Consider the following 26866-nt stretch of genomic DNA (forward strand, 5'->3'; position numbering starts at 1 on the left):
AATCAGATTCCAAACTCTCCACCATGGCCAAGACCAAAGAGCTGTCCAAGGATGTCAGTGACAAGATTGTAGACCAGTGGTTCTCAACCTGTGGGTCGGGACCCCATTTGGGGTCGAACAACCATTTCCCGGGGGTCGCCAAACAACGCAGTCCGCCATTTTTTTCTCCTTTTCCTTAGCTGTGCTACTCCCTTTTATTCTATTGGCTTTTGAAAGCCAATAGAATAGACTCTTTTGAATAGTCTAATTCTGTTGGCTTTCAAAAGCCAATAGGAATTGTCCAGGCTGTCTCTGCCCTGCTCAGCCTGCCAAAAGTCCCATTCTGCAAACGGTGCTGCACCAGTTGAGTAGTCCTCGACTTACGACCGGTTGGGGGTCGCGGCATTAAAAAGGTTGAGAACCACTGTTGTAGACCTACACAAGGCTAGAAAGGGCTACAAGACTATTGCCAAGCAGCTTGGCGAGAAGGTGACAACAGTTGGTGCAATTATTCACAAATGGAAGAAACACAACTGTCAATCTCCCTCGGTCTGGGGCTCCATGCAAGATCTCACTTCAGGGAGCTTCAATGATCATGAGAACGGTGAGGAATCAGTCCTGAACTACACGGAAGGATCTTGTCAATGAACTCAAGGGGCTGAGACCATAGTCACCAAGAAAACAATTGGTAACACACTATGCCGTGAAGGACTGAAATCCTGCAGCGTCTGTAAGGTCCCCCTGCTCAAGAAAGCACATGTATAGGCCCGTCTGAAGTTTGCCAATGACCTTCTGAATGATTCAGAGGAGAACTGGGTGAAAGTGTTGTAGTCAGACCAAAATTGAGCTCTTTGGCATCAACTCAACTTGCCACGTTTGGAGGAGGAATGTTGCCTATGACCCCAAGAACACTATCCCCACCAACAAAAATGGAGGTGGAAACATCATGCTTTGGGGGTGTTTTTCTGCTAAGGGGATAGGTCAACTTCACCGCATCAAATGGATGATGGACGGGGCCATATACCGTCAAATCTTGGGTGAGCACCTCCTTCCCTCAGCCAGGGCATTGAAAATGGGTCGTGGATGGGCCAAAGCAACAAAGAAGTGGCTTAAGCACATTAAGGTCCTGGAGTGGCCTAGCCAGTCTCCAGACCGTAACCCCATAGAAAATCTGTGGAGGGAGCTGAAAGTTCGAGCTGCCAAATGTCAGCCTCAAAATCTTAATGACTTGGGGAGGATCTGCAAAGAGGAATGGGACAAAATCACTCCTGAGATGTGTGCAAACCTGGTGGCCAACTACAAGAAACATCTGACCTCTGTGATTGCCAACAAGGGTTTTGCCACCAAGTACTAAGTCATGTTTTGCGAAGGGATCAAATACTTATTTCACTCAGTAAAATGCAAATCAATTTATAACTTTTTTGAAATGCATTTTTCTGGATTTTTTTGCTGTTATTCTGTCTCTCAGTGTTAAAATAAACCTATCATTAAAATTATAGACTGATCATTTTTTGTCAGTGGGCAAACGTACAAAATCAGCAGGGGGTCAAATTTTTATTCTGTCTGTGTTAAAATAAACCTATCATTAAAATTATAGACTGATCATTTCTTTGTCAGTGGGCAAACGTACAAAATCAGCAGGGGATCAAATTTTTCCCTCGCTGTAACCATGAATATATATAACTTAATGTATGCCCTCAATAGATAAAAATCTCATCTTGCAAAGGAGAAAATATTTGGTGACTTTGAACCAAGGTTCCATACGCTTAAAGTAGTGAAATGCTATTATAGCAAGTAAGATGCCTTTTATTTTTAATCCAGATTTTTCTTGTATTTCCAGCATAATAGAAAATCATCAGTACAATTCTGAAAAACATATATTGAAGCTCTTGAATTTGTGTCTTTGGAGAATATATATGGATTTGCCTCTTCTGTCCCTTTCAAATATATAGAAATTATGCCCACATTTTCAGAAGATTGTGAAGAGTGGGAGAAAGATAACAGCACAAGATCAGTAGCAATGTGGTTACCAGTTGAGTAACCTTCAATTTCTATTATAAGTAATATTTTTTTAAAAAAAAAAACTCAACATGACCCAGTTGGCAAATATTGCAATAGGATGTTGATTTGCTCATTGTTATTTTAGTCAACAGAAGAGATTGTTGATGGAAGAGTAAAGTATTAGGAAATCTTATTGAGTTATTTCTTCAGATCTCTGGAACGTATCTTGCCCATTCACAATTTTGTGTGTAATGATCACCACCTTTTTAATTCTGTGGCTCCTGATCTCTGCAAAAAATGGAAAAATATTGATTAGACACAGACCACGTTTGAACTAAATTAGATATAGTTAGATTTAAAAGTCAGCAGTTGTAGCAGCAGCAGCAGCAGCAGCAGCAGCAACAGTCACCTTCCAAGAGTTTAGCACAGTGGTTCCCAACCTTTTCTACTCCATGGACTGGCAGCAATAGTAGCGGGATAAGGAGAGGTGATGGTTTCGCAAGCTCAGACACTGCTTGCGTGGCCCAGTTCCTAACAGTTGTGGAACAGTACAGGGCCGTGGACTAGGGATTGAGGACCCCTGGTTTAGGAGACCTAGGAATATTAATACTTTTTGCATGGAAGGACAGCATGTGAAGGAAAGAGATAATTGCTTTTACACTGATCTTCCTTTTTCATTTGTAATCTTAGGTATTCCTAAAACTTGTATACTGTATGTCCATATCCTTTCCCATTAATTAGGATTTCTTGAGGCAGATGGGCAAGGTGATTGGAAAGGCCGTAAGGAGCAGATAAGAATACAGATTAGAAAGAACATCGGTAAAGCACAGGCTGTTATCTAAACCAGATGATATAGATCCTTTAGAGCTAGATTTGCTAACTGAATGAATAATTAATAGGAAATTCTGTGTGTGCTGTCTTGAATTTGAAATTCATTTTTAAAAAAGGATCAAGAGTTGTTTTGTTAATCTTTCTATGTTTATATGGAGGCTGCATGCACCTCTACTCGGAAGGAAGCTACTATCAAATGCATTGGCTTCATTGATTTTGGCAATCTTTGACTTCCTAAAAGTAGTACTGCTGTTGTCTGGCAAGAACAAAATGCTTACAGTCCCTGTGGACCTGAACTGACTCAGTCCAACAATTGTTAACCTCTGCCTTTTTTCAGATGATGATTGGGTGGAGACCAGCACTAAAGCTCAGGAGTACGAACCATGAAAATGACAAATAGCAGATGCCCAAAGCAGATAGCTATGTGTGCTAATGTCTCCACTGCTACTTACCTGTTTTTCCTGAGCTCAACACATCCCCTCTGCAAATACAAAACATGGCAAATGTTGTGTGCTTTGTCACCAGACAATTTGCTTACCTGGTGTGCTTCCTGCTATATATTTGTTTATCCCCGAGTCACAACACCCTGAAATCAGCTTCTATAAACACCTGCTACCTTTGTGAAGACAGAATGTGCTCTGGGTGCTGTTTAAGGGATTTAGAATAATTGATAAAACTATTCATTTCTTACTTTACTAGGTAGCTACAATTAAATCCTACCAGAGCTCCATCAGTCTTTAAAACAACTAATAGGATAAAATTCACTAGAGAGCAGCTTCACTCTATAGGTTGGAAAAGAAAGACTGTTAAGATTATTTTTATCTTTGCCATTCTAAAATACACGTGATCTTTCTCTGTATCTGAACATGTATTCTACCACTCAGTTGCTAAATCAATGGTTTTCTCCCCTTCATATCTGATCTCATTTAGAGAATAGTTAAGTTGGAGAGCACTTATTCAACCAATATACTGGCTGCAATCTTAGACACGGGAAAAAATTATGGCTTGAGTCATAGAAAAATGGACTTATACCTGAGTGGGGGAACAGAGAAGTTTAAATTAATTACCTTTATCACCTTAATTTGCTGCATTAAGGCAGATAAAGAGATTGTGATGACTCTTTCACTGATTAGAATTTTCTGATTTTTGGAACACCTACCCTGACAGTTCTTTTTGCCCTATTGCTAATCTGTAAATGTACACATAGCCTGCATTTGGATAACCATTTTTTTTCTGTTTTCCCTTTGAGTAAATGTCTTATATCATGATGCAGGACAAAGTTTGTATTAATGTTTTAAATTTTAAAAAAATGTTCCAAAGTCTCACTTTGTAGCTAATGGTTGCTATATTATGAAGTTACTCCATTTAATGGCTAATATTATAAAATAGCCCTGGATCAACCCTTGGCTGTAACTTTCTGTGAACCTAATACAGCAGTTCTCAACCTATGGGTCGCGACCCCATTTGGGGTCGATCGACCATTTCACGGAGGTCGCCAAGCAAGGCTGCCCGCCATTTTTTCCCCTTTTCCGGCAGGTGCCTTACCTCCCTTGGGCTGGGCCAGCTGGTGGCCCAGCCGCTTGCCAGCTACACCTTGGCCGGCGCAGGGGGCAGCACCATGCATGCGTGGCGCTCCCGGGCAGGGAAAGTCCTCGATTTACGACCGGTTGGGTAGTCCTCGACTTACAACCGCTTTAGTCCTTGACTTATGACCAGTTTAGTCCTCGACTTACGACCGGTTGGGGTTGCGGCATTAAAAGGTTGAAAACCACTGACCTAATAGAATAACCAGGACATTAATTCCTCCAAAACAGGTTTCAACCCAAGAAAGATGAGTAGGGGAAAGAGAGATCCATCCCATTATCACCTGTCAACTACACCCTCAATCAAAATACGATAGTGTTCAATCTCATTCTCCAGCTTTGTCTTGAGGTCCAGAAGTGCTTCATAGTCTCGGGACTGTGCCTCCAGATCAGCCCGACAGGCTGCCAGGTCCTCTTGCAGACTAGCAATAACTTGGTTCAGATTGGCCAGGCCACTGAGATAGTGATCTTCTGTGTTTTTCAGTGTGTTCTCCAGAGCATCCACCTGTATCATGGAGTACCTTGTGTTAATCTAGAGCTGAAAATCTCAAGGCCTTAGTTATCTTTAAAAAAATGCACGTGCACAAACTCATGTCTAAACTTGGAGGCATACATCTGGTTGTATGGAGCTCATCCCTCTACCCCAAATTTTGCCTCAGAGGGGTAAAGCTGCATACCCCTTGAAAGATCAGTTAGGGCAACTGAAGCCATGTCCCAGGTATGGTGAGACATGATTCCCTGCAAATACGGAAATGGAATACCTGTGTTCCACAGGTTTTCATTATCTAAATTTTTTAAAAAAATTTTTTTTTAATGCAGATTCAAATATGCCACAGCTAAGCCAGAAATAATTTGGTACAAAACAGATGATGGTCAAAAGTGACACAGGTGTGGTATGAGTTAAGAGCACAAGGAATCTGGGTGAACTCATCCTCCGGATGATGCTCCTTGCACAGAATGAAACTAAAGATAATTACTGTTGATTTTCTCAAGATTTATCTCGGTTATAGGGGTCGACAATTGCATCCTAATTTCATTTATCTAAAATTATACAGGATTTCCTGTCTGAGCAGACTAGAAGACCTCCAAGATCCCTTCCAACTCTGTTATTCTGTTAAATAAGACTCAACAACTTGTAGAGTGTTTCTAATGCTCATTAAGTTATTTATCATTCTGGAAAGAAGACCGCTTTGCCAAATAGGATTAAGAACTGTTGCAGAGACTGAAAGGGAAGAGAGCATTCCTTACCATTTTCTGGAGAGTCTGACGTTCAATCTCCAGACCTTGCAACTGCCGACGAAGGTCTGACAATTCACTCCTGGCCTGCTCAAGGGCTTGGGTGTTCATGCTGGCTTCTTGGGACATGGAGTCAATCTGTAAGAGCCAGGGACAGCAGAAAGGGGGGGATGGGTGGGTGTTTAAAAAGTCCAGGCTTTGTTTCTTTTACCCACTTTCAGCCAGTCCTCACCTTGGTTCTGTGCCAGTTCTCAGTATCAGCACGATTCTGCTCGGCCACTTGCTCATACTGGTTGCGTATCTCAGCAATAGTCTCACTCAGGTCATGCTTCTGTGGGTTGTCTACTTGAACTGTTACATCAGAGTTGGCTACCAGAGCAGTGAGAGCCTCCACGTCCTGCGATGGAGAGAAGTGAATAAGCAGTCTCCCAACATCACACCCTAATTCCTATTCTCTACTGCAAGGCTTTTCAACCAGTGGTACGGGTACCACCTGTGGTACACTGGCACCTGCAGGTGGTACGTGACCATCCTAGAAAAATGGTAGCGGGGGAGGGGAATGAGCTGAACTGGTGGCAGCACCACACAAGCCTGAGCAAGAGACGGCTGGAGCTGCAGGGCTTCAGGGCTCAGCAGAAGTGCCAGGATGAGCGCTTCTTCGGGACTGTCAGGGTTCAGTGGAAGCGCCAGGATCAGTGCCAGGCTCCAGCTCAAGCTCAGCGCTGATCTTGGCGCTTCTGCTGAGCCCAGAAGAAGCGCCAATCAGCTGCAATGTTGCAGCATCTCCTGGGTCTTGTGATTTACATTCAGATGCTTGGCAACTGATTCATATTTATGACGGTCAGTGTCCCAGGGTCATGTGAAGTGACCAAAACCTGCTGCAACCACCCAGCAGATGGGGGGAATAAAAACCAAACACCCCTCCACCCCACCCCTGCTGCCAATCCCCAACAGAAATGCTCACAATAATGAAAACCTTGGACAGGAGGAAGAGCGCCGCCAGGCGGGCAGGCAGGTGTCTTGCTCGGCTGTGGCTTGGGAGGCACTTTTTTCAGTGCCATTGTAACTTCGAACAGTCACTAAGCGAACTGTTGTAAGTCGAGGACTACCTGTACTTCATCACTTTTTTCCTTTTTTGGGGGGGGTCAGCAAGTTTTTGACACCTTGCTAAGCGACTGGTGGTACTCGGATATTGCCATATCCTAAAAGTGGTACACTAGGTGAAGAGGTTTAAAAGCCCTGCTCTACTGGAACCAAGCCTATTACACAATAAATTTATTGAAACAAATGCAGGTTCTTTTACATTCACACTTGCCCACCTTTCTTTTGTTCTTGAATTCTGTTTGGACAGTGAAATTATCTCTTAACATTTTTAAGAGGAACATTGTCTCTGACATTTTTAAGAGGTCATGTGTCCCGATGGACACATGGACTGGAGATAGACAGGTGTTCTTTGAAACTATGGAAGTGCACAGATGGGCCTTACTTCCTCGTGGCTTTTACGCAAGTAAGCCAGTTCCTCTCTGAGGGAGTCCAGTTCCCCTTCCAGCTTCAAACGTAGGAAGTTGGTGTCATCTATGATTTTGCGCAATCCTTGCGTGTCTTTCTGGACACTGTCACATGCAGCCTGTTCTACGTCTAGCCTAGAAAAGGAGGCCAGAAATACAAACAAAATACAGGATTTAGTTCATTCAGGCTAAAGAGCATATCAATGTAGATGCATGTCTTTTTTTAACATAAATTATTAGTATAGATCTGAAAAAGAGGCTGTAGACAACTATTGTATATTTACAATGTATACAGTATCTCATTTTTTTCTGCCAAGTTGGCAGTTATTATACATTTTAGCTAATGGAATTGCAACTTCTCAAGATGCTGAATAAACTATTTATTTTGGGGACAAGGCTAGCTCCCTATAATTCAGACTTCTGAAGAACTGAATCAGCTCTTCAAAAGTCTTTATCCTGCAACCAACTTCTTTTTAGTCAATGCAGAGTTTCCTGCAATTTAAAATACAAATGATTTCCCCTAAAATTATTAAATGTAGCCCTTGGCCTCTAAGAGGCAACCTAACCTTGATTTAAACATTAATCCTTCTAATTCAGAGCCAAAATACATGTTTGTTCCTGAACTGCATAGATCAGGATTTTGGCATGGGAAAATCAAATATAATTAAGCGTAAGAGATTACAAAAGGAGGCCATGATTAATATATAGGCAGCCATGTTTACACTGATAGTGTAAACAAAGATACTAGAACTTTATTGCTTACTTGTGCTTAAAGTCATCTGTTGCCAGCCTGGCATTATCAATTTGCAGAAGCAGCCTGACATTCTCCATATTCAGCTCTTCAACCTGTCATAGAAAGAGAAGTCTTAAAAGATGACATAGGCACAACCTAGGCAAAAACAGTCCCATTGCATTCATTGAGTTTTAGCTCCTGATAAAGCCCACTCTTGCCAACCTTCTCATGTTTTGGATTTGTCCAAATAAACAGCTGGTGACACCTGTTCCTTCCTTTAAAACAGTGGTTCTCAACCTGTGGGTCGGGATCCCATTTGGGGTCGAACGACCATTTCACGGGGGTCGCCAAACAACGCAGTCCGCCATTTTTTCCCCTTTTCCTTAGCTGTGCTACTCCCTTTTATTCCATTGGCTTTTGAAAGCCAATAGAATAGACTCTCTTGAATAGAGTCTAATTCTATTGGCTTTCAAAAGCCAATAGGAATTGTCCAGGCTGTCTCTGCCCTGCTGAGCCCACCAAAAGTCCCATTCTGCAAACGGTGCTGCACCAGTTGAGTATTCCTCGACTTACGACCAGTTGAGTAGTCCTCGACTTACGACCGGTTGGAGGTCGCGGCATTAAAAAGGTTGAGAACCATTGCTTTAAAAGGTTGGGTTGAGCCTGGTTGGTATGAATTGTGAGACTACAGAAACGTTTTACTTAAAACTGTGATGTGTGGAATTCTAATATAAAAGCAAGGTATAGCTTCAATAATGGCATATATACGTCATATATTTTTTTAAGAGCCAGGATCTAATTTAAAGTTCGTATAATCAAGCACTCTTCTTCCACCAGAAGCTGCACAAGTAGTCAAGTGGTATATTTGTTAGGTCCTTAATTTAAACTCCTGAACTTAAATGATTCTTGTGGGAGTGGCAATGGGAAGCTTGTATATTGCTTGACTTCCCTTCTTTCAGAAAGTCTTCTAAAGAGTTCCCTAGACAATAAAGTATATCCCTGCCTTCATGAAATATGTATGTAGTAAACAAATCCTATTGTATTGGACTACAGCTGCACAGAAAATTGCCTTGTAATTTCTCAAGCTTTTTTTTTTTTTTTAATTTCCAAAGGAGCGTGTAACATTCATTCATTCCATGGATCCTCAGATAAGAATGGAAAAAACTTAAGGAACTCTTGCCAATCAACAATATGGAGCTAGGTAGTCCAAAATGTAAGGCTGATTTAACTAACTATAGTGACTTTGCCTTGACGTATTATGCCATCTTCTGGGTCAATCTCATTTTCTTAACCCCTGCTGAAAGCAGCCAGATCTTGGAATCAAACACTGGGTTGCTGTCCAAATAATCTGAAATATTTGCAAAGCAAACTAATATCTTTGTTTTGATCTGCAGGTCCTGGGTTATTAAAATCTAGGGAGGATTACCTGTTATATTGACCAGAGTGAGTCACTTATAAAATGCCATCTGGTTGATAAGTAATCTAGCTGGTAAGTCTATCAATAACTCAAGCATTCAAATTAGTGTACTTGTTCTCTCACATTAATCAACTTTAGCCTACGGGCTGATAGAATCTCAACTGGATCAAGTTTCACAGCATATTAAATCAAGCATGCTGTTCCAGGTGCCCAAGTTTTAAACACTAACCTTGTTACAAAAATGAACAATCTGTATGAATGTGTAGTTGTGAGAGAAAAGTTTCAGGTATTTATTTATATTGACATTTTCAAGAGAAAGTATAAGAAAAACAGAAATAAATGACCAGTAAAAAGAATAAGTAAAATACATATTAGCACACAAGGGATATAAAAATATCATGAACATTACAGTTCCCTAATACAATAGATCATTAGTGAATTATGAATAATTTGAAATATCACTTTAAAAGATTGTGAATCACAACTAAGCTTTGAGCTAAGAATTAATACTGGGAGCTATAGTTAAATCAAGTGAGAATATAAACTACAATAAATTGAATTCTTACTGAAAATTTACTCTAATTAAATATATGAAATTAAAATATAGGAATACATGGGCAGGCAGCAGGGGGGGATCATCACACTTTCAAAAACCAAGGTATCTCCCTCTGCATTTTGAATAAGTAATTAAAAAAATCTTTCTTAGATTTTTTTCTTTGTCATCATTCAGAGCATAAATTGAGTCGACTGTTATTTTACTAGATTCAGCCTGAAAGAAGTGTAATATGAACATTCCTTCCTCAGCTTAGATTTCTAGGGTACATGATAAATTTTTCACATATGTAATTACTTCTTTTTTTTCCCCCACACATTCTTGATCAAGGTATTTACATTTCAACAAATTTATGTGGCAATATTTCTTTTATTGTAAACTGCCCAGAGTCACTTAGGTGAGATGAGAGAGGTAGAAATGTGAATAAATAAATGTTTAATACATTGCTGATTTGTATTCCAAACACACCAAAAGCAACTAAATCAACATTCTTATGATTCTTATATTACATAGCTAGTCTATATTTAAAATTAGTTTGAGCCAAAAATCTAAAAGGTAAAAGAAAGAAAAATAATAATAAAATAAAGCTGGCCTGACTATTAGGGACTTTTAGGACAGATTGGCTGTTGCAGTCTAGCAATAAGTGGTTCATGAAACATTGGTCATTGTTTATATTTTTGGAAAAATGTATGAATGAAAATTAAATTAAACTAAAATGATTGCATTTTAAGGAAGGGGAGATGGGTATTTTAGAGGATAACATTGCAGTCTTTTTTTACACAAGTATTCAACCACATTAAACTCAGCTCTCTGGAAAAGTGCTTAATGCTGGAAAAGGTGAAAGGTAAGAGAAGAGCATGGCAGGCAGCAATATGGGTGGACTCCATGACAATGGTGACAGGAACACCACTGGAAGATTTGAAAGAACAGTTTAGGGATGGAGCCTCATGGAGAAAATCTATCTGTGTGGTTGCCAGGAGCTGAAAACAACTTGATGCCACATAATCAATCACATAAGTAATTACAGACCAGATATAATTGAGTCTGAATCCAAGATCCTTTTTTTATTATTTTTGGCAAACTGGCTGCACAAGGAAGAAGAAAAAGTCAATTAAAAAAAAGTTTGTCTTGGGCAAAAATGGAAAATCGCCCTTATTTAATTCCCTTCTTTGTTTGGGCTTATTCAAGTAAATATTAATATATAGCAAAATCCGGTTGAAAACAGGGTGTGATATCTTGCATGAGTGGTTTTCTAGTGATTGCAACAGGATATAGTCACACCTAGGGGCAGTTTTATACCTATACCACTCCTATTCCCCACATTTTCCAAAGCAATCCAATCTGTCAACCACAAGACAAGCAAGGTTCAAATATCATCACCTTGCCCCAAGCTGCAGTAGGTCCTGAAATAACAAAACTATGCTTAATCTCCCTGCCCACCTGCCTATGACCTTCCTATTCTGTGCCTTTGTTTAGGCACCTGCCAAAAGAAACATCCAGCTGTTTCTATGAATGAGAGTTAAAAGAAAGACTTGCAGCCCAATCTCTGGAGTAGTTCCTGCAAGTATAGTAATAGATCGCCCAAAAGTTTGATACAGCCACAACAAATGCACCAAAAGATTCCCATTTCTGGAAACAAATCACTGAGATAGGCAAATATCTATTAAAGCTCAGCATGCAGATGCATCTTTTTCATACCCCACATAGTTACTGCTTGTATTATTAAACCGATTAAGTCATCTCTAGAGATGTTCCCATTTTTTTATATTCCTATTTTTTTAAAAAAAATGCATCGAATTTAAATCTTTCAATTGTGGCTCTGCAGCCCATTTCCCAAGATATGTTTTTGCCCATCTTCTGCAAAATGTTTGTTTCCCGTGCGGTTTACCTTTTCTACATAACATTTGGGATATGTTTGTTATAACTTTTTCTACTAATTGACTGTCTAACAGTGAGGTTTTGCAGCTTCATCTATTTCTCAGAATTGTTTTGAGGTTATAACAGTATCTAAATGATTCTGAAGATTCTATAACTGTTTTCTCCAATCTTTGTCCTCCAATCAGCGTGGCCTGGATCATAGGATGGCCTCATCTGGACAATACCAGGTAGAACAAGCTATTCAATGTCATTTTTAAGATACTGTGCTCTGAAATACTTGAGATTAAGATTACCCTTTGCCTTCTTCCTGCTACTCTTACTCTTATCTTCCTGATTAATTCAAAATCTTGTAATGCATCTCCTGGCTCACTAACTCAACCTTGGTCCCTTTTTCATCCACATTTTACTAATTCCACTCATATGTATTCATGTATCTTTCTTTATGCCCAGCTTGTTCAACTGACTCATCTGGATTTGACAGATAATATCGATTAACTATTTCTTTAAAATATGATCACTTATCTGATAATTGAACACTTCTGTACTTTTCATTTTTATTATTAGGTATTGTGTGTTGTGTGTTATGAACCATCAAGAGTCTATTTTATGATTGCCGTGGAATATAACTATGATAAATAATAAAGAAATCTGTGAAGTCCAACAAGAATATCTATAATGACTAGTAGGTCAGTATAGTTTTATTTGGCCTGGTAATCCAACTGAGATACAGCACTATCTGGACTGAATGAAAAAAGTCTGTGAAGAATAATGTGACAGGATTTTGTTTTTTTCCTTAAGACGGTAAAGTAATTTTTGAGGCAGAGTTTAAATGGTCATATTGGGAGGAGATTTAAATGGCCACATGTACTAATGGTATGAAAAATGTATCCAATAGTTTTCTTTTCCTCCTCATCCTGCACTTTATAGTTGCTTTTACATCTATTATATACTACAGGGGTGAAAGAACTTTGCCCATAGAACTAGAATAAAAATTCTAAAAATTATTTGATTTTTTGCCAACACAAGGCAGTGTGCATAGCTAATATACCCACCATCTAAAAAAATTATTCTGTAATAATTTTATAATCTATATAAAAATATAGATTATAAAATTATTACAGAAATAAAATGGGATATGCTTGTTCTGCTCTAATAGCCATCTTCGCTTCAGAAGAATAGCCAAAGTAAAAAATAACACAGTAAGTTAGCCTGATTGCCTCCTCTCCCTCCCACTGCGTTTGGGCCACTGCTTCGTGACCCAAACCTACTGAATCATTGCCAATAATTCTGTTTTGACCCCTCAGCCTCTATTTCGATTCCCATAACTTCAAGCGAGGCTGGAATCAAGGGAACTAAACACCAAGGCCAGGTTGAAGATCATCCTTCGCTCAAACTCCGGCGTGCCCCCAGAGTTCTCCCTGGAGCCGCATTTGTTTCTTTGCATTCTATTTGCTCTGGGTTTTTAACTCTTCTCTTCGGGGAACTCTTTCGCCTCGTTCTATTTACTACCGGTACTACCGGTACTCCCTCACCTGCTTGCGCAGCGCGGCCAGGGGCTGCTCGCAGGCTTCCCAGTCTTTACGGCCAACTGCCCCGGCCCGGCTCGATCGGATGGCGGCGATCTCCTCCTCCAGAGCTCGATTGGCCGCCTCCAGCCCCCGCACCCGCTGCAGATAGCCGGCCAGGCGCTCGTTCAACCCCTGCAGCGCCTCCTGTTGCCGGCCCGGGCCCAGCAAAGAAGGAGCCGCCGCTACGCTGACTCGGGCTGCCGGGAGCGCCGCACGGAGCCGGGTTAACAGAACGTCGGAACCGCTGGAGTTGCCACGCACGGAGGCATTAGAGGAATTGGAGAAGAGTCGTCCGGAACCGTTCCAAGGATGAGAAACAGAGAAAGCCATTGTGCTACCTGAGCTCCTTCGGTGCCCATCGTCTTGTTATATCTCCTGGGATTCTCGTTTGCATGTTCAGGTAGCGGTCAGCCAATGAGGAAAACGCTGCGATTTTCATTGGTTAAAGAGCACCGTAATTTGCATGTAGAGAGAGAAACTAGCCAATAAAGGAGCGTTCTATTTGCATAAGCCTTTGTTAGTGACAGAGTGGAAAACGTGCGTCTTTAGGTCAGCCTTCACCGTAAGTTTTCAGGCAACTTACTTATTGGAAACCACATAAACTATCCCATTGGAAAAACACCTTACGGAGACTGTCGGGGGAAGCGCAAAACTCAGACGTGTTGGGGGCTGGGGGCGAGATATATACACAATGACTCTTGCTCGACTCTAGAGTGAATCCGGCTGCTCAGGTATCGCGCCGCGGTCTGACTGCTTGGAAATGCAAATGAGGTATGCAAATGAGGTGGCGGGAATACGATAGGCGAAGGTAAATAGACACGTCAGGGTGAAGATTCCTCTCAGCCAATAAGATGCCACGATACGCCGGGGGGGGAGGGCGGAATCAGGAGCTTCAGGTATTTATTTTGTTCGGAGCATCGAAGTTCTGTTTCTCACTTTAGTGGCTTCTGGAGATCCAGAGCGCTTTGCATCATGAACATTAATTACCATATTCCGAGGAGAGCGAGCTTTAGCAGCCGCTCCCTCGGATCCTATCCAAATCGAAGCTCCTTGTACCGAGCCAATTCGGGCAGCTTTCAGCCGGGATTCTTCCGAGGATCTTTCAGTGCTTTGTCCAGCTCTCCCTCGGCGCCTTTCTTTCTCCCCTCGCTGCCCAATTTGGAGATCGATCCCAAGCTGCACCAGATTCGCACGGAAGAGAAGGAACAGATCAAGGGGCTCAACAACCAATTCGCCTCCTTCATTGACAAGGTGCGGCTTCGGAGACGCGTGTTAAGGCGAACGTATGCATGTGTGGGAGAGGGAAATGTAAGCGCGTCCGTGCCTAGTTGGGTACTGGAAGAAAGAAAGAAAGAAAAAGAAAGAAAGAGAAAGAAAGAATATTTCTAAAAGTGTGTAATACAGACCTGCATTGATTCGAAGGTGTGTGTCTCGTTTAGTGTTTCAATTAGCCGAGATACCATTTTAATAGTTTAAAGCTGTACTTTAGACTGCAAAGAAAAGAAAGTCCATTAAAAAGGTAATTCTCTTATATTTTATAGCCAAGAAAACTACTTGAATGTCTCCATAAAGTCACCAAGGACTGCATTAAATTTTAAAAACTATGGTCTTTTTACAGCTACCTTTATTGCAAGAGAATGATGCTTATTTTTTTTAAAAAAAATCTTTAAAGCAAAATTAAATATATTAGAGACCATAGCTATGTAAGGATGAGATGAAAATCAGTTGACAACAATGATTTCCAAACCTTTTCTTTCACTACCCAAAACTGCTTATCAGAAAGTCCTTATTTAAATGTCCCTGTTATGATTGGGTAAAATTTTATGTGTGTGAAAAAACCCTTTTACCCAATTTTGGGTAGTTTACGCAGATTTGGTAAGCACTGGTATAAGGATTCCAGCAGCCAGGGAGCAGACTGAAAATAGTGCACAAAAGAAGAGAAATGTATAATAAGCCTACACAAAAACAGCAACACAAAGTAGGAAGGTAAAATAGCTGTTTTCAGAAATCCTTCCATGAATAATTCAAAAATTATGCAAGCTAGAATATCCAGTGTGACCAAAGGGGTGCAGAAAACAGGTAAATTCTCCTTTCACTATAGTTCCAGTGTGACATGGTTACTCCCAAGATAGCTTGAAAAGAAATTTTAAAGAGATAGAAAATCAGATCCCTGAATAGGATTACAATACTTGACTGTTTTCTTCAAAGAAAAGATTTCAATAGTAGAGCACATGTTTTGCAGAAGAAGAAAACAGATCAAATCCCTAGGTCCAAGAAGGTCTTCTGTCTCAAATCTGGAAGCGTTGCCATTTCTTCCACCCCCACCCATCCCATGTTAGCATTTTTTTTCCGCTCCAGGTCAGCTGCAGCTCCTGTTTTACATGTTCCAGTCAGATTCCCTGATTGCCAACATTATGTATGTATGTATGTATGTATGTATGTATGTATGATGCACAGTGTAGCTGTTCTTGTACTACATAATTTTAGATGGCACACAGACACAAGTAAACAGTAAAAAAAAATAAACAGAAAATCGCAGCCTCCAACCACAACGCTTTCCCATATATCCACAAGGAATTTTTCTGCACTCCAGTCTTGTATTGCCCCATAGTTTATTTTAGGATTTTTTGGAAGATTAGGTGGGGAGGGGACAAGTACTGAGAAGGTGCATATCTATGTCCCACTAGATTTAAGGGAAGTGATTTGGAGCCTTCCACCCTAGAAGACCTAGTGCAACAGGCAGATATCTTCAGAGTGAGGAGGTCCCACAAATAATCTGGCTCTGAACCTTTTGGGGGTTTAAGGTGAAAACCAGCATCTTAAATTCTACTTAGAAAAAAAAACTCCAGAAGCCAATGCAACTCATAACCAGACCAATGACAAAAGATGGAACAACCAGCTTAGAACTGGCAATGAAGGTATCAAAATGGTGGATAGTGTCTGCTTTTTAGGCTCAACCATCAAAGGTAAAGGAACGAGCAGCCTGGAAATCTGCCACAGACTTGCACTTGGTAGATCATGAAGCCCTTGGAAAACATATTCAAATATTTTGATGTCTTAATCCTGGAAGCCATAGTATTCCCTGTGATATTCTATGGAAGAAAAAGTTGGACTTTGAAGATGTAGAAGAAGAAGAGTGTTGATGCCTTTGAAATCTGGTGTTGGAGAAGATTCCTGAGAGTATCGTAGACAGCCAAGAAAACAAATGAATGGGTCATTGAACAAATAAATCCAGAGTTCTGATTTGAGGCACAAATGATCAGGTTCAAATTTTCCTACTTTGGACACATTACACAAAGAGCTATCTTCCTGTAGAAGACTATAATGATGGGAAAGGTGGAAAGAAAGAGAAAAGGGGGATAACCAGCAGCAAGGATACAATAGATACAATGACTTAAGGGGTGGATCATTGGAAATGAAAGTCAAGGTTAAAAACCTAACTTAGGAATCATGGAGAAAGTTTAACTACATGGTTGTTACGAGTTGAAACAACTTGATGGCTCATAATCATAATCAAATATAGCTCACACAACAGTAGTGTAACCGGTGAATAATGGGGTGTCCAAAAATGTTCATAGTGCCACATTCTGGACCAGTTGTGACTTTGTTTAGAAAAAAAATTCCATGACAACAATTTGCTAAGGATAATTTCTGTTAAAGTTTAACTGACGTGGGAAAAGTGTACATAACTGGAAACCCGTAGTTAACAGTAATTTCATATGACAGATTCCACAGATACTTACACAGTGGATTTGTGAGAGTATACATAAATGGCCAAATAAAACTCCTGCATCTTGATCAAAAAATTTTAAAAGCCTTTCCCAATTATTCTCTTTTTAGTTTTTTATTTATCTCTGTTTTCCCTCTCCAAGGTACGTAAGCTTGAGCAGCAGAACAAAGTGCTGGAGACACAGCTGAAACTTCTGAAGGGCAAGGACCAATACAAATCCAATGTGGGGCGTATTATGACAGCCCACAGCCAACCCCTTAAGCAGCAGATAGACATGCTCAATCAAGATAAGATGAAATTACAAAATGAGCTGGACCAGACACAGACACTTCTGGAGGAACTAAAAAGCCAGTGAGCAAATAATGAAAGAGAATGGGAGATTTGCTATTTAATATTCTGTTTGTATGCATGAGTACACATGTGTGTCATGACTTCAGAATTTTTTTCAAGGGGGCAGGCTGTTTTTTTTCTTCTAATGAACTTATGAGTAGAATGTGGTGGGTGTGTCCTTAGTTATAAAGTTCTCAGGATGGGTAAAAGTATAATGAATGGTAGTGCACCAATCCATCTGCAGCCACTTTGGCGCAAGAAAACTGATTTTCAAATACGCACAGCCTCATACCAGATTCGCTAGCTCAGTGATGGCGAACCTTTTAGAGACCGAGTGCCCAAACTGCAACCCAAAACCCACATGCATCGTCGGGTGCCGTGTGGGTGTGGCCCATTGGGTGGGCGTGGCTGCAGTGGTAACGGCAGACTGGGTGGGACTAAAAAGTTCAATCAATCAATTCCAATTTTGCAAGATCTTTTTTTCCGCGAGAAGTTGAAATTGATTGAACTTTTTTTTTTTTTTTGCACACGGTGGCAGAGGCCTAAAGCGAAAAGGTTTTATAAAACCCAGCTGAAGGCCCAGGACTGGGGCGACAGCACGCGTGCCCACAGAGAGGGCTCTGAGTGCCGCCTCAGGCACCCGTGCCATAGGTTCACTACCACTGGACTAGCGTCTCGCTATTAAATTATACTGATGAGAAAAAGAGATGCAAGAATTTGAACAATAATTTATTTATAAATAGGTCTTGTATTTGATATACAACAGATACTGGAGTTCTTTAGTTTTTCTATAGAACATTTACTTAGCAGAGGTTTTGAAACCTTGAGAGCTAATCTGTTTCCAGTTCAGTATGCTGGGAGAAAACTGACATTTGGCTTCCCACATTCCATTAAATCCCAAGGGAAGATATAATGAGGGGACTCCTGTTAGGGGGCGTTTTCAGTAGCAGTGACTAAGTGATAGTCATGCCCTTGCGAAGTTGAGCATTTATTCTTCTGCCTGGAAAAAAAAATACCCACTCATTTTGCTGCCTGCACATTAGATGAAGAATTTGGAAAAGCAATTTATGTTCAGTCCTATTTTACCTCAGCTGAGTTTTAGTATATACTATATATTGAATTCCCAGTGCTACAACTATCGATAGCTAGTTTCTTATTTCTTTTATAACATTAATATAAAATGGTACAAATTGGATGCTTAGAAGACAGGTCTCGTAGAGGCTAGAGAAAAGGAAGCTGGTAATTGGTACATGCCCATTCAACAATGACATTACTTTGTTCCCCATAGCACCTCACACTATTGTCTCTTGTCCTCTATAGGTATGAAGAGGAAATAAATCACCGTAACCAACTGGAAAATGAATTTGTGGTGACTAAAAAGGTGAAAGGAGTACTGGAGCACTAAAAATTAGTGATACCAGACCTTCTTACCCTTGACTAATTGGGGATTGTTTTTCTCTCTTCTGCAACTTCCAACTAAGACAACTTTTTTTCCTGAGGAGTTCAAGCTGTTTTCAGTGTCAGCTTTTTTTTTGCTTTTCCATATTCACCCATTCTCTTTACTTTTTCTTCTGTTTCTGAGCAATACGGCAGAGGACTATTGGTATGACGGAAGAGGGACTGTTAAATGTTTTTGCTTTCACACTGTGCATCCTTCTGTGAAATATGAAAAGTGCATACAAAGTGGATAGATTGGTAGATACATAGACAGAGTTAGCCTGACTTCATTTCCACTCTCCTTTAATTTACCGGTAGCTAGAGAGAACTAAGCAAGGTTTACTTCAACTATTCTTTCCTCCTGTACACTGGAAAAAATGCATACATTTGCTCAAGTTTCCAGAACTTTTGAAAAGGGCATTGTTTTGCTATATGCAAAATGGCTCAGGCTTCCAAGCCAAGCTAATTGCTATCTGGAGAAACTGTGTTTTTCCCCCAAAAGCTGTTGAATCCCTTCAAGCAGCTCAGTGCCCTCAGATGTTTCCTTACTGGAGTATAATATTGTGACTCAGCTTTGCATATCCGCCCCATATGTGTTTGCATTATATCTTTACTGACAAATGATATCCCCACATTTGTTGATTTAAAATACTGGAAGTACTAAATGAGGGAGGGTACAGTCTTTTTTTTTTTTAAGTAGTGACTGTACAAGTAGTCCTCGACCACAACTGAGCCTAAAATTTTTGTTGCCAAGAGAAAGAGTTGTTAAATGAAGTTTTTCCTATTTTACAACCTTTCTTGACCCAGTTGTTAAGTGAATCACTGCAGTTGTTAAATTAAAAACACGGCTGTTAAGTGAATCGGGCTTTCCCATTGACTTTGCTTGTCAGAAGGTTACAAAAGGTGATATCACGTGACCCCCCCCCTCCAGGACACTGCCGCCATTTTAAATACGAGTCAGTTGCCAAGTGTCTGAATTTTGATCACATGACCATGGGGATGCTGCAACGGTTATAAATATGAAAAAGTCAAAAGTCATATTTGGCGCTTGTTGTAACTTTGAAAGTCACTAAATGAACTGTTGTAACTCGAAGGCTACTTGCATTTGTTTGTTTAAAAGATTTGTATAGCGGCTTGTTTAAAAAAAAAAGCCAACTCTAGGCAGCTCACAATCACTATAAAAAACATAAACCCAAATAAAAACCCAGTGCCACAATCATCTCCTTGGGATGCCCCACAATCAACTTCAGACATCATCCCTCCACCCCAACACCTGGGTGATAATGACCTTCAGAAAGGTTAAAAAGGTGGAGACTTGCCGAATTTTGCATGAAAAGCTAGGGTCACCATAAAAAAAAAATGGATAAGAGCAGGAAAAGAACTAAATTTGACTGAATGAAATAGAACTACAATTATAACTAAATTACATACTATCATTTTGATTATTCACAGTATGCATTTAATAATTTTCCCCTTCAATCACATATTAAATATTATGATTTGAAGGGAAGTTAGAGGCTCACCAAAAGGTTTAGGATCATTTATTTGACCCGTATTAACTCAAAAATTGGAAACTTCCACCTCATACAGTATTTAGTGAGATTCAAGGAATATGACAGGTGTTCTGCTTTTCTCTTCTGTCAGGACCTGGATGATATTTACCTGCAGAAAGTAGATGTTGAATCCAAGCTGGAGAGCATCACAAATGAAATCAAATACCTCAAACAGCTCTTTGAAGAGGTGAGTATCACAGACAAAAATGAACGAATGACTGATGTATTCATTGTAGGCGATGAAAATGATCTGAAACATTATTTTTCTCTCATTTTCATTTGTTTGCTAGTAGCTCCTTGCAAGAGCACTGCGGAAAGAACAGATAACGCGGTGGCTGAGATTGAGTTAGCTTCACCTACATCCAGATGGGCTACCGTTGCAATGTCATCCACAACTTATTATGCCTTTCCTGCCCCCATCCAGGAGATCAAGGAATTGCAATCTCAGATCCAAAATGCAATGGTCACTGTGGAGATGGACAACAACCATGGACTGGAGATGAAGAACATAATTGATGAGGTGAAAGAACAATATAAAACCATGATTGTCAAGAGTCGTGATGAGTCTGAACAGTGGTACAAAAACAAGGTAACTGGTTCACTTATCTCCCTGCATCCACATTATGAAAGTATAATCCGTACACATGCAAACATTGGTAAAGGGCAATCTTATTTTGCTACCTCTTTAATATTAAACTAGAGAAATTCAGCTTCTGAACACAAACTATTGCAAGATTAAAGCAAACTAATTTCAGATCCAAATAAACATAATAATCAGATTCTAGAAACAAGAAAAAGAATCAGGCATTCTTTTGCAACTCAGTGGAATCTAGGAAAGTATTTAAGGATTTGCAGGACCAGCAGAGGTCTATTTCAGCTAAGCTACTGTAATCCTTTAGGTAAGGCCTGACTTGTTCCCAAAATGGGTCCTAGCCTGGCACTGAAGCCAATAAAGACCACCAGACACGATGAATGTCATTTTTGGCTTCTTTTATTGGAGTACTCCAGCAAAAAGGTCTCAGCAGCTAAAGAAGCCAAGACCCCGAAGAATACACAAACACAAATTTTATACAGTTATGATTAAGGAAGTTAATACCCTAAGAACCATTTATTGGTTCCTCGACACATATTTCTTTTGATTGTTTTTTCTACTTTACCTTCCTTCTTCATACAGTGCATGTTTATGATAATAAGCTTTTTTTAATCAAAAGAGGTATGTGATTTACTATTATAATGCTAGAGGTTACCAAAGTTTATGTGCCTTAGCTAGCATCCTTCTAACAGCATCCTTCTAACGTATAACTTTCTTGTTGCTAGGCAATAGTGTCCCACTATTCATTACTAATCTTGTTACACTCACCGCAGCTGCAACTTTCTGCCTCGGCAATTCCTTTAACAAACTTTCCTAATTCCAACCTGAGTCCTTCAACCAATGCCTGAATTATCAGGATAATTCTATCATTCCAATAATGTAATATTTCAGAGCGAATGATGCTGCATGATCCTTTACTGCCAGTCAATCCTCATCTAGTTGTAATAACGAGGCATATGTGTATTTGAACATGATTGTAGCATCATGACTTGGACCCAATCTTTTGCACTACCAGAAAGGACTTTGGCTGATGCATGAAATATCTCTGATTATGCCTTCCATGCCCTAGATTTTATCCCATGCTTCTTCTAGAAGGAATCCAGTATGATACAATATCCCACATATCTGGAAGATCTGAAGGTGGGAAATCTGCCTATGTGTTTGGCTACCTGAGACCTGGTATATTCTTGCTGTGGACCCTGCCTCTTACTCCTCTGAATATGCTATCATAATGATTTCTGTTTACCCCTCTTTTTCCTTCCAGATTGATGACATTGTAAGGCAAACTCAGAAACGTAATGATGAGATGAAAAGCATCAAAGGTCAAATTGCCGAATTGACTCGCTATGCCCAGCTTGTCAATGGAGAAATTGAGGCCTTAAAGAATCAGGTAAGCTGCTAGTCTCTAGACAGAATCACAAGTCTTAACCAGAAATATTCATAACAACAGAGAACACACAAAGGTGGCAGGGAAATGCCACAGAGACTGTACCTACAACCCATTCTTGGAGCCTTGGGATCCAGCCAACAGTTCATTTTTTCTGTAACAGTCTTCCTATCTGGCTTTAATTTGTCCAGCTGCAACTGTCTTCTCCTTTTTTAAAATAAAACACAAGAGAGAACAATTTCTTATTACTGGGATAGGCTTCTTAAAAGCACCAGCTGTTAAATTTTACTCTCCTCCATTAGCACTACTAGATGAATCTTGTGGCCAGGAGGCCAGCATTTCATTCCAAAAGCCTTCTAACACAAAATGTTATCTGGGCTGATCAATTGTGTGAAGCTGTGGCATGGTTTGTCTAGTTTGGAATAGGCATAGAGATAAACCACCTCTGTGCTTCCAAAGTCTTGGATGCAGAGTCTATTCAGCTACGGAAACTTGCTGAGCAATTTTGGCCCAAGCCCTAGAGGGTTGTTAGGAAGATAAAATGATGAGTGATCCTTGTGTAAATTGTGCTGAGCTCCTATGAGATATGGAACAAACGGCTTGCTATTCCCCTCTAACAGCGGTTGCCAATAATATTTGCTAATGTGACAAAGGCAAAAATTATTAAATAGTTTGGAAGCAACCACTGGTCCTATCGCTTTTTGGAAGGGATATATGCCCATACCATTCAAAGATCAAGTACAGCCCTCAACTGGAAAAAAAGCTGCACAAGTTTGGGTGACTACAGTGACTACAGCCACCACCGGCTTCTTTTCTTGGCTGACTTTTAGCTGCTTCTTCATTGGGAGATTATTTCCCTTGAAACTTCTTCACAGTCTTCTTGGCTATTCACAATAGCCTTGCAGAATGGAAGGCAAGCAGCTGTAGCTCAAAAGAGGCCAGGTTTTTCCCACTGTACTTAAAGAGAGAGACTTTGCTTCTAAGCCCTTGCAGCCTCTTTCTTAGTTGCTGAGCTCTCCATAAGGCTTTCCATCCAGATAGTGGAAACTGAAATGTTTCTCTTTCCTCCTCCTGTCCAGCGAGCCAATCTGGAAAATGCTGTGGCTTCAGCAGAAGAACAAGGAGAGCAGGCTGTGCAAAGTGTTAAAAGTACGGTCCAAGATCTGGAGGAGGCACTGAAGCAAGCCAAACATGACATGGCCACCAAGATGAGAGAATACCAAGAACTGATGAATCTCAAGCTGGCCCTTGATATAGAAATTGCCACCTACAGAAAGCTGCTGGAAGGGGAAGAAAACCGGTAAGCGAGTGTCAGCTTGGACTTTTCGTGCATGGGTATGAATTGGTTCCTCTGCACTTGATCACCTAGGGCAAATTTCTTCAGCCTAGGGCCCTCCCAAAAGGTTGGGTGTCAGTTTCCAGATAGTGCTGGAGGATAACATTTTGAGGCAGGGTGATCTAAGAAAAAAAGGAACGGACAGTTTCTGTAGATGGAACGTTGCTTGATAGACCCTTTGATGCTGCCATGTGCTGGCTTGCAAATATATGAACATAAGATTAAATCAGTCAGATACAGCAAAAAGTGCACTGCAGAAAGGCGATCAGGGCACAAATGGCTTGAATCGTTGAAGAACAGGTAGCAGAAATATAGATATGAATCTGGATTGTCACTGTCATTTGGGATGGGACAACAGCTGGACATAGGACCTTTTTTCTGGCTATATAAGTAAGATAAGGCTTTTTCTCCAAAAGAAGCCAAACTCAAAAACATCCTTTTTTCTTCTCCTAGGATGGTTGGTCAGGTTCCACCGCAGCAGGTCAATGCCATTAACAAGTTAGGTAAGCTGTCTTCCTGCTCTGACGGGTTGAGATGCTGACTTTTCTCCCTCTGAGGTTTTTGGTATTGTGGAAGCTTTATTCTTCCTCCCAATTCTCTGTGAGCTTTTTGCAGTGTCCTGAGTTTCACACTGGGTATTTCATGGCCCAAAAAAAACTGAAACAAATTGAGGGGAAAGGCTTACCTAAAATCTTCTTTTGCCACCTTTGCCATTCCATATCCCTGAATTTTAAATTATGGGTTAGATAGTGGTATCACTTACTATATGCGGTAATGATATTTAATTTTCAAGTGCAAAAATTGATATGCGATGTGGCTTAGTGCTAGTGATTAGTGATAAACAGTGGCAGTAGTTAATATTAAGCTTTCAAACAGATCTTCTTGCACACGATAGAGGATTATCTGGGAAATATTCTATCTACTTAAGCATCATCATTATCTATTGGGAAGTTGTTCCTTACTTATACATTGTAGAAAAATATCTGTTGTGTTGGGCAACATGATTTTGAGAGACGTTTATCAATTATTAGCTCATTGAAGTACTGCTGTTAAATTTTTAGGACAGTTCTCAAGTCTCCAAAACTTAGTTGAAAAACCACTGCTATATATGGATGGCATTTAATGGAGGACATGAAAGGTTATGGGAAGTAGTATTTAATGGGAAGTAGTGTTTAACTGTCAATGTTTGAAACCAGCCAACATCAAAATAAACAGGAGATGCAAACAAATGTAAAATATGTGAATTTTGAGTTTTAACAGTCTGAATTCAAATACAGAAGTTGCAGATTTCATCCTAAGACTGAATGGCAAATTAGCCCAATGTAGAATTATAGGTATTTGTTCCACCTCTGAATCTGATTTGGTGCACGTCCATGGAATTAGAAACAATACAACTGCCAGCCACTTAGCCTTCTGTTACTAAATGAAATGGGTGAAGCCAAGACCTTCCATGTAGTATTCTTTGCTGCTAGTTCATACCGCATGCATTTACCACTAAAGTGTTCTTCCAAGAATTGGAATGTATTATTGTATTATTATTATTATTATTATTATTATAGTGCAAAATAATCCTTTAAATCTAATTCATCTTATCTTTTGATTGTTGAATAACGCTAATTTCTCTGCATTGTGAGATTATGGACCAGAATTCTAGATTCTTCTGTGAGTCATGTAGAGCGTCCATGTTTCAAGAATCAGTGTTTGATTAAATATTTCTCAATCTGAAATTATTTGACTTTCTCTGCCAAAATCACCTTTCTCCAAGAAGCTGCTCAGCAGGTGTATTGGAAAACAAGTTCCATCAATGCCAGCCCAATCAACATAGTTTAGGATAATAACAACTGAAACACAATACATTTGAAGAACGGAGAAGAAAATTTTAAGCAAGCTCTTGCTTATTGCATGCGGTCAGTTGACCTTTTGGGGGGGTTTTGTTTTATTTTGTTTTATGGGTTTTTTGTTATATTGGCCTGGCTGCCTTCCTTGCATGAATTCTCTGGCTTCTTCTTCTGACAAATGGTTTTGGTAAGCCAATCAAAAACTTCTCCATTAAGGCCTTCCTCCTCCTCTGATCTCTCGATCAAATTATGAAATCCATCCATTGCTTCTGCAGCTGGACTCCTGACTCAGGGGATGGCCCTTCCCTCTCACATTGGAGCTGCAGGAATTTCGGTCTTTGACAGCAGCTCATTGAAGAGGCCTTTGATGATCAAGACCATTGAGACCAAGGATGGGAAAGTCATTTCAGAGGCCAGTCATTTTTCAGAGAAGTGACTGTAATAGAAGCAGCAAAAAGTCAATATATCTTAAATACATAAAACTGATTGTTTTTATAGCCTCTAATGATAACCTACTTAATATACTTCCATATTTTCTCCCATGCAGTGCTATTTCTTTTTCAAGCTACGACGGCTCAGTTCGACTTTGCCAATAAAATGATGCAGATAATATGTTCTATTTACCAATTTACATTAAAGCTCCTGAAAAAAATGTGTCATTGGTCTCAGTTTGTTGCATGAGTTCTGTCAGCAGCCCTATGCACATCGTTGCTCAACCCAAAATACTGACTTCCTTTCATAGTTTGTATCATACATTTATTCTCCGCTTGTGTTAAGGAAGTTTTGATCTTTCTAAGTGAGACATACAGTATGCAAAGAATTGTGCCAAGAGCACAAATTCTCAGATTCAAAGGGGAGTGAAAATTTCAAGATAAGATCATTTCTGCCACAAAAAAGAAGCCTGGAGACTATACCAGGAAGTAGCTAAAGGGGAAAAATACATATTGATGAATAGCATTCCTTCTGCTGAGATATCTTTTTTTTTTTTTTAAAAAAAAAGTATTTTATTAGTTTTCTATCATTGCAATTCATTTGTGCTTAATAAACAACTTGTTGTCTGGGTTGCTTTTGCCTAGCCATAAAGATTAAGTTCTTACTTTCTATCCCGCTTTTCCAACCATTGATAAAATAAGTTCCATGTTTGAAAGTATACTGTATCTTCTTTTCCTTTAATTCTCAATGTGAGTTTGTCCATTTCCGCACAGTTCAATATTTTCTAAATTATCGCTTCCTCCGATGGTGTTGTCTCATTTTTCCAGTGCTGAGCAAATACAATCCTCACTGCAGTTAATACATGTGATGTTAAGTATACATTTTGTTTATCAAACTTTTCTGGCATTATGCCTAGTAAAAAAAGTTCAGGTTTAAAATCTACA

General features: G+C 39.9%; 2 protein-coding genes across 4 annotated transcripts; one reads left to right on the forward strand and one right to left on the reverse strand.

Moving 5' to 3' along the window:
- Nucleotides 1-1767: 1767 nt before the first annotated feature.
- On the reverse strand, nt 1768-13790 carry LOC120307916 (keratin, type I cytoskeletal 18-like). 2 transcript variants are annotated; one of them, XM_039343197.1, is made up of 8 exons: nt 13252-13790; nt 7902-7984; nt 7117-7273; nt 5863-6027; nt 5643-5768; nt 4679-4899; nt 3264-3292; nt 1768-2268 (listed from the first exon to the last, which is right to left on the reverse strand). In XM_039343197.1, exons 1-8 carry the CDS (start codon nt 13615-13617, stop codon nt 2171-2173), a joined length of 1245 nt encoding a protein of 414 aa, XP_039199131.1. In that variant the 5' UTR covers nt 13618-13790; the 3' UTR covers nt 1768-2170. The 2 variants fall into 2 exon arrangements, with proteins under 2 accessions (XP_039199131.1, XP_039199132.1); XM_039343198.1 differs by lacking the exon at nt 3264-3292 and having other exon boundaries at nt 13252-13736.
- A 392-nt stretch (nt 13791-14182) lies between these two features.
- LOC120307915 (keratin, type II cytoskeletal 8-like) lies at nt 14183-26186 on the forward strand. 2 transcript variants are annotated; one of them, XM_039343195.1, is made up of 9 exons: nt 14183-14538; nt 17160-17368; nt 18668-18728; nt 20429-20524; nt 20762-20926; nt 22194-22319; nt 23396-23616; nt 24106-24155; nt 26038-26186. In XM_039343195.1, exons 1-9 carry the CDS (start codon nt 14260-14262, stop codon nt 26169-26171), a joined length of 1341 nt encoding a protein of 446 aa, XP_039199129.1. In that variant the 5' UTR covers nt 14183-14259; the 3' UTR covers nt 26172-26186. The 2 variants fall into 2 exon arrangements, with proteins under 2 accessions (XP_039199129.1, XP_039199128.1); XM_039343194.1 differs by having other exon boundaries at nt 14260-14538; nt 25766-26142.
- The last annotated feature ends 680 nt before the right edge of the window (nt 26187-26866 follow it).

Source organism: Crotalus tigris, unplaced genomic scaffold (assembly GCF_016545835.1).
Source record: "Crotalus tigris isolate CLP2741 ecotype Arizona unplaced genomic scaffold, ASM1654583v1 scf7180000017834.3080900, whole genome shotgun sequence".
NCBI classification, from domain to species: Eukaryota; Metazoa; Chordata; class Lepidosauria; order Squamata; family Viperidae; genus Crotalus; species Crotalus tigris.

Bases quoted from the DNA above. Each gene is read 5' to 3' on its own strand.
- LOC120307916 (XM_039343197.1), bottom strand. From the start codon at position 13,617: ATGGCTTTCTCTGTTTCTCATCCTTGGAACGGTTCCGGACGACTCTTC. The intron at 7,274-7,901 runs GTAAGCAATAAA...CTCCTTTTCTAG, and splicing joins ACAGATGACTTTAAGCACAA to GCTAGACGTAGAACAGGCTG. The intron at 6,028-7,116 runs GTAAGGCCCATC...TCTCCATCGCAG, and splicing joins TGCGTAAAAGCCACGAGGAA to GACGTGGAGGCTCTCACTGC.
- LOC120307915 (XM_039343194.1), top strand. From the start codon at position 14,260: ATGAACATTAATTACCATATTCCGAGGAGAGCGAGCTTTAGCAGCCGC. The intron at 20,525-20,761 runs GTGAGTATCACA...GCCCCCATCCAG, and splicing joins TCAAACAGCTCTTTGAAGAG to GAGATCAAGGAATTGCAATC. The intron at 22,320-23,395 runs GTAAGCTGCTAG...CCTCCTGTCCAG, and splicing joins TTGAGGCCTTAAAGAATCAG to CGAGCCAATCTGGAAAATGC.